General features: G+C 37.8%; 1 protein-coding gene across 5 annotated transcripts in view; it reads left to right on the top strand.

Annotated features, from left to right (window-relative positions):
• Positions 1-12,484, top strand: part of LOC138473193 (VPS10 domain-containing receptor SorCS1-like) — a 3,088,785-nt gene that overhangs the window by 1,608,119 nt on the left and 1,468,182 nt on the right. For all 5 annotated transcript variants that reach the window (XM_069611754.1, XM_069611755.1, XM_069611758.1 and 2 more), the window contains exon 4: positions 11,652-11,810. In XM_069611754.1, the coding sequence (XP_069467855.1) occupies positions 11,652-11,810 (159 nt within the window). The remainder of the gene's footprint in view (positions 1-11,651; positions 11,811-12,484) is intronic.

Genomic DNA, 12,484 nt, shown 5'->3' with positions numbered 1-12,484 from the left:
AAATTTTCACATGTCTGCTCTATGAGTTATTCATCTTTTTAGAGTTATGTTCTGGCTCCAAAGGGGTGTGGTTTCCTCTCAGCACAAGGTAGAAATACTGGTTTATCCAGTTCTGCCAAGCCAGCTTGCTCTCACAGGCAGTGCCCCTCCCCTTTCCTCAGGAGGAAGCCACTTTTTACGACCATTTACGACTCCTGCCAATAAAACCTTTGCCTGAGCCAGGACAGGGCTTTGTTCACTTTCCTGCAGAGCACAGGTAATTCAATTATCAGATAGATGGCATATCCTTAGTGTGAGCAGCAAAAGGGCAGCTAGGCCTGGGAACACAGCTGTGACTCAAGTTTCACTCCTGATGGGGGTAGTTGCCAGGCAGAATTCAGTTCCTTAAGCCAGGTTTCAGATAAAATGTCACTTTTTGTTCCCCAGTTTCTGCATTCAAATAAAACTAAACATTTTCACATATGCAGCTAGAATGCTGATTCTAAGTGCAAAACTATGGCATTTCAACAGTTACAAAGGCATGTGACACCAAACATAGGTCACTCATTTAATCTAAACATTTTCGATTTTAGTGTCTTTAATCCAGTGCAACTTAAACTGCTGCAATCCACAGCTCAGCCAGTCTTGTTATAAACCTTCAAGTCACTTCAGAATATCACTTTACATTGTATCCACCTCTCAGTAAGTCTTTCTTTGGCATGTTTTGGGTTCATTTATTCAGTTTTCTACAAAAAAGTAAAATCTGGTGTTGTTTTAAATTGCCGGCTTTTGGATAGTGGTGAGTACTGGTACTGCACCCATTTTTGGGATTTAAGAATGAATTCCCCACAATTCTAGGTTGCATTTGGCAATCAGCATTGCCATTCCCAATGGTTTCAGACTACTGTGCGGGTAGTCCAATGGTGGTTTTAGGCAGTGTCCTTCTGTGCCCATAACATAGGCAAAAATGGGTGGCAGCCTATTCTTCCTGCATTTCCCTGTGCATTTTCTGGGAAGCTCTGGCCATCATAATGTTTTCATGTCAGTACTGCACAGTTTTGAGGTAGGGCTCGGATGCATGGGTAAATACATCCCACAGAATACATTCATAAAGAGCGATATTCTGATGCACAAATTTGTGTGCATCTTTCATTATATCTTCCTCCTTTTCCTGTAGTAAAGAGTAGAGGAATATAACATGCTTCTACACTTTTTTCCAATATGCCCATTGGGGATCCTTTGGCTTGACGCATTTGATATATTTCTGAGATCTTCAATGGTGTCTTTGGAGTGTAGTGGGTGAATTGTATACTGGTCTAAAATGTTGGCTGCAATAACAGGATCTACACGTTCAAATTGGCCAGTTGCTGATAAATCTTGCATTATTTAGGTGGTTTCTCTTATGATTTCCTCTATGTTTATATGCTTATATTATTCATTTTTTTCTTTCAGAAATTGTAGGGTTTGTCTAATTTTATTTAAGTTGACTAGTTGTTTCCAAATATGTTTATCTTTTGTTGGAATTCCATTAACTAGTAAATAGTAGATATGAAGCTAATTGGAAACATTGTGATTTCTCATTGTCCTCTATTGTGTAGGCCATATCTACTATTTCTGTGCTCTTTTTATAAAAAGTTCTGAAACAACAGACCCATACTTGGTCTGGTATTCCAGCAGATGTGTTTTGAAACTTAGCTATTTCTTTTTTGTATGGATTTGTTAGGAGCTTGGTGTTTGTGAGGTTTTCTCTAATGTTTTCTGAGGTTACTGAAATGTCTAAGTCAAGTTCAGTTCCAAATTATTTACTTTGGATGTAGTTCTCGAAAGAGTTCTTTGGCTGTTCCATGTAGGAGAATGTTATTTAAATGTTGCATTTCTAGAGCAGGACATTTTGCATAATATAGTCTATTCACAGGATTCCGTATAGTAGAATGATGTGTTGCTAACATTTTGATGTGGTGGGTGGTGCTTTTGCAAGCAGTTCCTGAAATGCAGGATAATGAATGTCCTCGTATTCTAGTGTGGCTGGGCACTGAACAAGAGTCCATGTTTTGTAAACTTTTCATTTTACTTTTTGTCTTTTATTTTCACATAGTGATTGAGGAATTGTCGTAAACACTTAAAGGATTGTCGGTGGACATTACCCATTGAATATTTGGTTGAAAGTTTTTTGGGGATGATTTTTCTATAAGGGTTTCTTTAGCTACAATGGTGTCTCCTACCATATCATATCCTCAGCCATTGCTTTGTATGACAATTATGTTGTTTTTGTCTTGTTTATAAGCCTCTTTGTTTAGAAGTACTTTTTGCAATGTATTGAGTAATTTAGTTAGTGGTTTCATTCTGTTTAAAATCAATATAGACAACTTTCACTTTAGTAGAAATGCGCTTTCAATTAGAGCTTTGAGGATTAGTCTTCTGTGGTAGTTTTTAAGTGTAGGTCATGACATTTTACCTTTCTTCATAAGATGGTGACAAACTCTACAGTGGAACCACTTTTCTAAATTCATTTTTGGGAATGCTTTACTGTGGCTAGTTTAACATTAGTAGATATACTGTTAGGTTCATTAGTAGGTCTGCTTCTGTTTGCACAACTTTTTTTAACTTTTAGATTTTGGAAGAGTGACCTACTTTTTTATTGGTAGCTGGTTTAGTTTTATTGAGTGAGGTTCCTAGCTAATTTTTTAAAATCTTTTCTATAAATTGTTTTTGAGGTGGATGACTAGATGGCTTGCATTGTTCTTTGTTTTCTAAGGAATTGTTTTTTGGTAGGCCTTCTGTCTGTTTGGAAAAAAGAAAGTTTGGGCTTGAAAGTTGTGGAATGTATGTGCATTTATTGTGGATGGGTGTGTGGGTGTGATTGTAGAGATGAAGAGAGTGCTGTGTGATTGTGTAGCTGGATGATAGGTGTGGTTGGGAAGGTTCTAAGAGTAAGAGTCTGTACAGGTGTGATGGGCTTTGGTTAGTGAGTAATGGAGTCGTGGTGTGATTGAATAAGTGGGGACATTATGATGTTTTAAGGAAGAAAATGGCTGTTATAATGTTGGTGTGTACATGGGGATAGCAAGAGTGTGAATGTTGCAATGTAATGAGTAAGAGTGAAATAATTGTTGTGGTTGCGAAAAGAATACACTAGACTAATATATAGTGAAAGTACATTGTTACAATTAAAACAAAATACATACTATATTGATGTACTTACTTTGTAGGATGTGAAGAGAGTTATTTTTTTGTAGCTGTCTTTGACAATCTTCTTCTTTACATTCGAAGTATGATTGGAGTATGATTAGTGCTGTTTGGCAAATTAGAAGGATCAGAGTAAAATGGGTTTGGGAAAAAAGGTGCATATATAGGTTATTAGAGTGCTGCTGATTTTATAAGAAGAAGTGCTGTGTTTGTGGTGCAATGTATTTGTAATATGTTGCAGTTTGTTTAAAGAATATGTGGCCTAGAGGTAATGCAATGTTGGATTGCTGTTGCAGCAGTGTTTGGTGTCTTATAGTGGAGGTTTGAAACGAAGAGTACTTAAAATTATAGGTCTACTGAATTTCGGCTTCCAGTAAGTATTTGGCCAAATTCTGGCTGAAAACCAAGTATTCGGCATTCGGCTTAATACTTAAGTGACTTGAAGCTGACTGTTGAAATGTACTAGGATTTTCCCCGTTCAAATGTGGCAGCCTTTTTCCTCACTTAACACTGAAGAACACAATTGTTGTACTTCTCCTTTATCCAGTTTTCTGTGGATCATGCACTCACGAGTTGTTCTTCCTTTTTTGCCTACAGATGGCACTGATGTTTCCTAGGTGCCAATGGCACAGCTCTGCCAAATAGCGAGTCCATGGCTCTCTGGTTCCAGCATCAGCTGTGAAGCAGCCCTGGACTGCAGCAGGAGGCAGGCTGCCACTTACAGTGTTGCTCTGCAGGGGCTGGGGGCTGCCAGCGTTGCCTGGGCAGCCCCTGGAAATCTGTTCTGGTTGCAGTTTGTGGTTCATCTCCAGCCTCAGCTGGCTCTTGCTCCTTATACAGGTGTATTTCCTGATTCTGGCGATCAGTGAGCTTGCCCTTCAACCACATGAAGAGTGATTCCAGCACTTACTTTTGTGGTCACTGGGAAGTCGCTCTTTTTTCAGCTGCTTGTGAGCCTCACTGAGTGGCTCCTTGACAGATGTAATTAAGTCCCCTCTTACTGTGTTTCTGGTTAGAAAGCATCCCCCTATTGCTATCTATGAAAAGCATAATGCATTTATTTGTCCTGGGTATGCTTGCAGGGTAGGGGTATGTATTTCTTGTGGACATTGTAGCTTCTGGTTCTAGCAGCCCACATAGTGTTTGTGTCTTGCAGCACATTTGTTGCTGTATTTTCATGTCTCTTTACTTTTTTTCTGCATGACTGACACCTTCCTAGTCCACCTGGTCACCCCTCATTTGCGTTGGTGCTTGGGCGACACATATTTTGGTATGCCACATTGTCCATTGATTGGCATCACAGACCCTTTGGGGTATTTCTCTTGCATTTTCCAGATTCCTTCATTAGGGTACATCTGCCCAAGAGCATGTCATTGTTGGATTGCATGCATCCCGCCCTTATCTGCAACCACTGTCACCTCAGTGCTTTACTCACTTGCAGCTACACAAGTGGTCTGGGAATCCTTGCATGTTACCCTCCAGCTACCTGCCATGCTAACTGACATTCCAAGCTCCATAGATATAGAACTAAACAATCAAAAGGAGGAAATGACATGCAGCCTATGTGCTATCAGCACACCATGCGCAGAACTCCATTTCACTAAGTGGGCTTCACCTTTCACTTGAAGGAACATGGATTGATTTGGAAACACTAAGTTTGTTCTTTGTTATTAGCAGTGTCAATTTTAAATAAACATGTTTGAGCAATTGGAGTTTTGATTGAATGTTTTATTAGGCAATGAAAATCAATAATAAAACTCCCCTTCTAAATTCAATAAATAATGGATATTCAAATTGTAAAATGTTTCATTTTAATTTACAAAGTGTGTTTCCAGTCTATATAACTTTATTTATTAAAAAGGTCATTATTCGGCTCCGTATTCGAACAAATACTTAAATGTTCTAATTGGTACAGCCCTTCTTAATATGTTAGATGAAGTGTTGCTTATAAATACTTTGGTTGTATACACCTATGTGTGAGCAGGTGGAGAATGGTGGCAGTGTGACAGATCTAACGAGTGAGGTTGGAAAGTGTGACATTTATATGGAATGAAAAATGAAAAATGCTGGCAGCTTCAAAATGTTTCTTTTTAGGAGAATTTTCATGAAAGTGAAAAAATGCAGATCTGCACTTAGAGCAGTATTGTGTGTAGCATGTTTGTAAAAGAAAAGCAGATGGAAAAACTCTGTAGCCAATTTTTTGGTGGCAGTTGGTGTGTGGAAGTTTAATATCTTGGCAGTACATCTATACTTGCCAACATGATTTATGAAAATATACAGAAAAAAATGGAATACATTTATAGTAGAAAAGGATGGGGTATCGAATGGGAAACATAAATGGGAGAATTTGGAATTTCTAGGAATTTATGATCAGGCGAGGGATGGAGAGAAGTTTCATCACAGTGTCTTTCATTTATATTTTGGGAATTTAATGGGGAAGTTTGCAGGGGACAAGGAAGACAGGTACAAGAAGGACAGTGGTAATGAACATGTCTAATAACATGATCCTTAACATAATATAAAAGTTCCTTAAAGTCATTACTAAGGTCATCCAATTTTGCAGACAAGATCATGATTTCATTATGTACAATTTGGGATAGGGATTGTCTTGGTGATTCTTGGGATTTTCCATAATTAAATTGCACTGTTTCTTCATGTAAAGTATGTATTATAAGAAAAGAAGAAATTATTATTTCACTGGGGTCTGTGGAAATGATATTAGTTGTTCATATTAAAAGATGTATTGTTTACCATTAGAGATGTTATGAAACTCATTTCTTCTTTTGCAATATTTTCTTCTAACCACTTGAGTTTTTTGCCATTTCTTAAAAATAAAATAGAGCGGTATTTTCTTATAAGAAATGTTTACATAATGAAAGGTAATATTAGAGAAATGAATACTGTGTACTTACTATTTGGTGAGAGATTGTTTTGGAATGAGCATCTTTTGTATGTGAGTCTGTAAGAAGAGTTGTGTTGAAGTGATAATATGAGGTGTACAGTTTTCGGTTGCGCTTGGTGCTTTCCATTCCATTGTGTGATAAATGATTTTGAAGTGATGATTTGTACAAAAAGATATATTTCCAAGCAGTAAATATACGTAATGTTGTATTATGTATATGTGTTTGTTGGGTGACGGATAGAACATGCTCTGTTCTCCCATTTGCTTCTGGGCCTATTTGACTGTTACCTTTTGTCCGCAAACTTTTGCACTGTCTGCAGACTCCAAAGCTGCTACATTGGGGGTGAGTATAATGTAAGGAACCTGTACCAAATTAAGGGTGCACTGGTAAAAACATTTGAAATTCAGTGAAACAACTTTGTTAAAGGGACGTATGGTTAAGTTGCACTAATAAAAACTCTTAAATTCAGTGAAAAAATGTGTTAGGGATGATATAGTTAAGTTGCACTAATAGAAACCTACAAACTTCAGTGAAAAAAAGTGTAGTTAAGTTGAGCAGATTTAACTCGACAAAACCCATGAAATTCAATGGATGTGGAAAGTCATGCCCAGCGTAACTCTGTGCATTCCCGTTGACATCCCTCATAATGCTATGCCCCCATAATGTAATTTTGTATGTCATTGTGACTCCCTTCTCTAATAATATATACAGGCTCATGGGCTATGAGTTAAGCTGGTCATGAATTCCCACATCCACTGAATTTCAAGGGTTTTAGTGTGTTAAATCTGCTCAACTGAAATACGCTTTAACTAAAGCTTTTTTAGTGGAAAGAAATAACATATATATATATATATATATATATATATATATATATATATATATATATATGATGGGAAGAGACTATACAGTCAAAAACATTATTTACACAGCCTGCGGTAGCGGGCGTGTAGTTATGGTTAAGTTGCTCAACCGACAGGAGAAATACTTTTCTGGGAGACTTATCACTTCGCCCCCCCAGACAAAGCATCACAAAACTCGGAAAAATTTAGTAATATGATACTAATTAAAAGATCAGACTACATCAATGAGGCAAATAGACAATGGAAAGTTCCTGCTTGCTATGGTAAATTTCAGAAAAACACCATTATCAACATGGAAACTATTATTAGATTTGTTTTTGAATCATTGGAAAATGGAGGGTCAATTGAATGAGGAGATGTGCAGATTTCTTTTCACGAAAAAAATGTGGTCATACCGACTATATATTTTCTCCCCAAAGTGCATAAAAGTCTAAAGAAACCACCGGGGAGACCCTGTGTGACTTTAGTGTGATCTATATATCAAAACATTTAAAAGCGTTTTTACAAGGTACTTTTGCCTTTTGTGTCAACCCTACCTTATTTTCTGCGACATACCAAAGACTTTTGGCAAAAATGAATGAAATTCCATGTGAACAAGATTTCTTTTTTTCCACAATTTATTTTTATTTAACTTTAATTGGTTATTTATACAATGGATGTGGTGTCCTTCTATAAGTCCATCGAGCATGGTGTAGACCTCAAAGGCTGTCAACACTTTCTCAATTTTCTAAAATACACTGAGATGAGATGATTGAATTGTGTCTAACGAACAATGTTTTTGTATTCAATGGTAAATTCTACAGACAATTGTAGGCTACTGTTATGGGGTCCATATTTGCCCCGCCATATGCCAATTTGACGATGGGATGGTTTGAGAAATGTATAGTGTGGAATGAAGACAATATTCAATACACCAATAAGATTGTTCGATATCTGTGGTTCATAGACACATTATTTGTCATCTGGAAGGGGACTGAAAAGAATGTCTCCAATTTGTGAACATCCTCAATGGGAACACACTTAACTTGAGGTTTAGAGAATCCCAGAGCCGGAAATGTTTCATCTTTCTGGATGTGGTAGTGATGCAAAACCAAGGCACAATTGAGACTGACCTTCATAGAAAACCCACAGTGTCAAATGCCACATTACCTGTTACCAGCAGCCATCCAAAGAATCTTATCTGGAGTATTCCCTATGGAGAGTTTTTAAGCCTTTGTTGAAACTGTTCAATGTTTCATTTATTTGATTGTCAGAGTAATATCACAGTATGGGGGCTTTAAAGACCAGGCTTATCCTAAAGGGTTATTGACAGGGCACATTTGAAAGTTTGTAATATGCAAAGGGACGGGCTTCGTTTGTCCACTGACCAGATCAAAGAAGCTAACAAAGAAGACAATGAGTTGTGGTTCATTACTTATGATGAATACTCCAAAAGTGTCAAAAACTTGAGTTATACTAGATTTTGAAACTCAATTTCCCCAGGAACACAATATAGATGAAGAGTTTTATACATTTTTATAAACTCTTTTTACAGATTGGTATAGACTTTGAGGTGAACCAGGTTTAGGGTGATGTCCTTCAACTGGCCTTTGTTCCCTGCAGGCAATCATTAAAAGATGTTTGGGTTCATCTTCTTATTACATTTAGAAACAACCTTAGTGATGTTGGACAAGTGTAACAGGAGCTTCAGTTTCATTTTTAATTTCCATTTATTGAGGGATTGTCAACCGTTGATATACATTGTGATTACGTGAATGAGTTGCTGCAAAGTGTTTTTCACTGATGATGGAACGGGCATACATGTCTTTTGTCATTTAGGGATTGATTTTCTCATCCCTTGTCTTTTGAATCTCGTCTTTCTTTTGTGTTCTTTTCTTCTTACTTTTTTTCTCTGACGTCCTTTGTCCGTGGCTTTGTTGCATCTTGACATGTAAACTATCATATCATAGTATACCCTTGTTTCCTCCCTTGCCTTGAAGCGATTTGAAACACATTGTGTATAGGCACTATATAAATAAATACATTATCATATGGGTTCCTCAATTCTATTGCCTTCTTCCTTTTGGTAATGGGGTTGTTTGGCTAAGGGTTCTGAATGCAACCTAAGTTGTTAGATTATTTGGGAATTCATTTTGGAGGGTATTTAGTTGAATCATCAACATGAATGATAGTGTGTTAATGTGGTCTGTCTATGTCACACCCAGGGATTTTTAATTTAATGTTTTTATTTAATTTAATTCAAACTTGATGACTGTTTGCTACCATTGGCCTAAGTCACAATGTACTTTACTGCACAATGTTGCTTTTATCAAATCTATAGCTATTTGAACATTTGTCTATGTGTTGATTGCTGCTAAGCAAGCATGTTGCACTTTATTGACTAGGAAGTGTGTTAACATACAGCTTGAAGCAGGGTACATTGTGTTGTAGTTTAGGTAAGGCACAAAGCCCTTTATGGCACATGCACTAGTCACTTTTTGAACACAGTTGCATATTATCCAGCATGGCTTTCTGAATTCATACTGTTTATATTATCACAGGCATATTTGCTCATGTGGCCATTGTACACAATCTTATACCCCGCTTTATAGGGGAGTCTCAATTGTATTTTGCAGAATGGGACATATCAGGTTTACATCACAATACAACCTTTTAATGTGGAATTTTACAAAGAATAATTGTGTATTTATTATGAACAAATATGCATTGTGGACCATGGTGCTTTGAACATTTTGTAACGCCGTTTTAACAGTGTTGACATTGGAAAAAACACAATGATGAATATGTGAATGCTCTATGCACTTTATTGGGTCTTGGATTGTACCTTGGCTGCATTTTATATGGTTAAAATGCTGATACTTATTGTGCAATTTTAAAGTTCAATGCCATTAAGAGATTACTAGGGAATGTTTTACTCTACCTATGTGTATTTCACATTTGAACAGCATGATTTATTATGCAGTGTGCATTTTATAGTGCAATAAGATAGACCTGGGTATAATTGAGTGTTCAAATGAGCATTGTATGCTGGTTACTCTCACGATGCTGGGTTTGCCTGCAACTTATGTGTGTATTCAAACAGTGTAAAGATGGCTGACTGCAATTGTATAGGTATGTCTAGTGTTAAAGACAGTCACCGACATCAAAAATGGACTTTCATGATACCTGGTGTGACCATCGAGATTTTATAAGAATGCAGACAGACAAAACAGATCATTTATGTGAGCAAGCTTCGAGTGTGTAGTGAAACCTGTTATATCTTTTCCTTCACCGACACTCGAGCAAGTCAAAGGAGTTTACTAGCAGGGTGCTCATGCACAAGTATGTTGGTGTTTTATGCAAATTGTATCTAATATTGCTTCTGAGTTGTTGATTTTTGGACCCTCAATTTGATAGGCATGTGCATTACCGTTGCATTAATATAAATCTGTCAGAAGGTAGGCTGCAATCGAATTGGTCATCTACCAATCACTGTCAGGGCAATGTCAATTGGTGTGACTGGTGAATTTTTTAATTGGAGTGGCAAAACTTTTACTTGGCTAGACTATCATTTTGATGTAGCCAAACTCAACATTTCTTACTGTGCCATGACATGTTTTAATAGGCATCTATGATATAGTTTCATAAATGTCCAGTAGAAAAATCTCTCCTTCCCTCCTGCATCCCAAATCAGCCTCATGGGTTGGAAGAAGCCCGACACAATCACACACACAGTGAAATGCTCATTGAATCACACATTCACATTCACACATTTAAACAGAAAGCATTTATTTCGTAAAGCCTTCCGAAAGCATTCACTCGCTCATTCAAAAACATTCTTGTTTGCTCAAAAACAGCATTCATTTCAAACAGCTTTCAGACAGCATTCACTCTCTCATTCAAACAGCATTCATTTCTAACAGCATTTACACCACATTCACATGCTCGTTCACACAGCATTCACTCGCCCATACATCAAAAACCCACTTTTTCACATATGAATACCCACACACACACACACACACACACAACATACACATCCAATATTACATTAAATACAGTTTACACTTAACTCATCCCCGGTCCGGATACTGCTCCTCCCTGACACTGCCTACTGTGACAAAGGACCCTCCAGCTCCCATGCACAAAACCTGGAACCAGGAAGCGCCCTAGAGCTCTTCACTGTTTCTGTACATTCAAGCAGGAGCCGGAACACCACTTTTTCAGTGCGCCGTTGAGTCTGGATGTAGAGGGAGGAGCAGGAGCGTCCCCTTACACCTTCAGACATGCAGTTTCCCAGCCTGCATCCCCAGTGGACCATGCAAGGCTCAGGAACCAAAACCTCCTTTGTCAAGCATAGTCTATTGAACATGCATGTTGGGGAACATTAACTGTCAAAGGGAAACTATGTTTCCCTTTGAAACAGTGAAAGGGTATCCCTCAGACAGTTTAGCGTATAGCTCCTCCACAATGGGCGAGGACTGTGTTGGGGTAAGTGTCCCGCGCCCATTATGGATGAGCGGGCTCTGCTAGATTTCAAATTATATATGTTAGATTTGTGACTGCAATAATTCATTCTGTTGACATATCCATCAGTTCTCCAATGTCCTGTAAATGATCTTAATCAGGAAACCTGCAGTTAGTACTAAACATGCATAAATCTGTTTGAAGTATTTCAATTCAGTCCATTGTATTATATGCGCATATACTAAAACCTCTTCTCTGGCACGTTTTATGTTTGTAGATCATGCTGTTGACTGACCCAGAGATTGAAAGCAGCTTACTAATCAGTGCGGATGAAGGGGCCACCTATCAGAAGTACCGACTGAGCTTCTACATCCAAAGTCTACTCTTCCACCCCAAGCAGGAAGACTGGATTCTTGCATATAGTCAAGATCAGAAGGTGAGTTTATACAAAGTGATGAACAGTAGCTTGCTGTCACACAAATTTGAAAAGACTGGGCTGCAATGTACAGACTGGCCTCTAAAATGTGTTAGTGCTCAATGTGTTTCTCTTTCTGCGCTGGTTCACAATCTCTTCGGTAGAACAGGCATTAGGAAGGTTGCACATTTACAAGCTATACTGTAAAGAGAAAAAATGAGAAAGCAAATCATGTAAAATTAACATTAGGAAAATAGAAGATCTGTTTTAGAAAATCCAAGGCTAAAACCTGCTAATGTATTGTTCTTTAAACCACGCTTATGCATCCATTTCAGGTGATAGAAAACAGAGGTAATTTAGGTGTTTGCTTTCAAGTCAATGAAAACATATCCTGCTGAGTCTAATGGGAGTCCACCTTAATAACCTGACCCAATCTCCAGACAAATTACGATTATAGTGCAAAAGTCCCCTGAGAATAATCGAGAAATCAACTGTTAGATGTTGCTGCACATTTATCCCTCATCCCAACAAGAGTCCTTTCTCTGTGTTTATTTCCACTTGTGACGTCATCGTATGATTTCTGGTCTGCTGATAAGGTCAGAGAAGGCATAATAATGACCAATTTTCCCTCCTCCCCAAACTCGTACCACCAGCCCCTGCAAACGTCCCCCATTTTCTATTGTTCACTTGTACAC

This window comes from Ambystoma mexicanum, chromosome 8 (assembly GCF_040938575.1).
Source record: "Ambystoma mexicanum isolate Mex_15411 chromosome 8, UKY_AmexF1_1, whole genome shotgun sequence".
In the NCBI taxonomy this organism is placed as follows: domain Eukaryota; kingdom Metazoa; phylum Chordata; class Amphibia; order Caudata; family Ambystomatidae; genus Ambystoma; species Ambystoma mexicanum.
The sequence above is the reverse complement of the archived record's forward strand: the minus strand, read 5'-3'. Positions and strand labels throughout refer to the sequence as shown.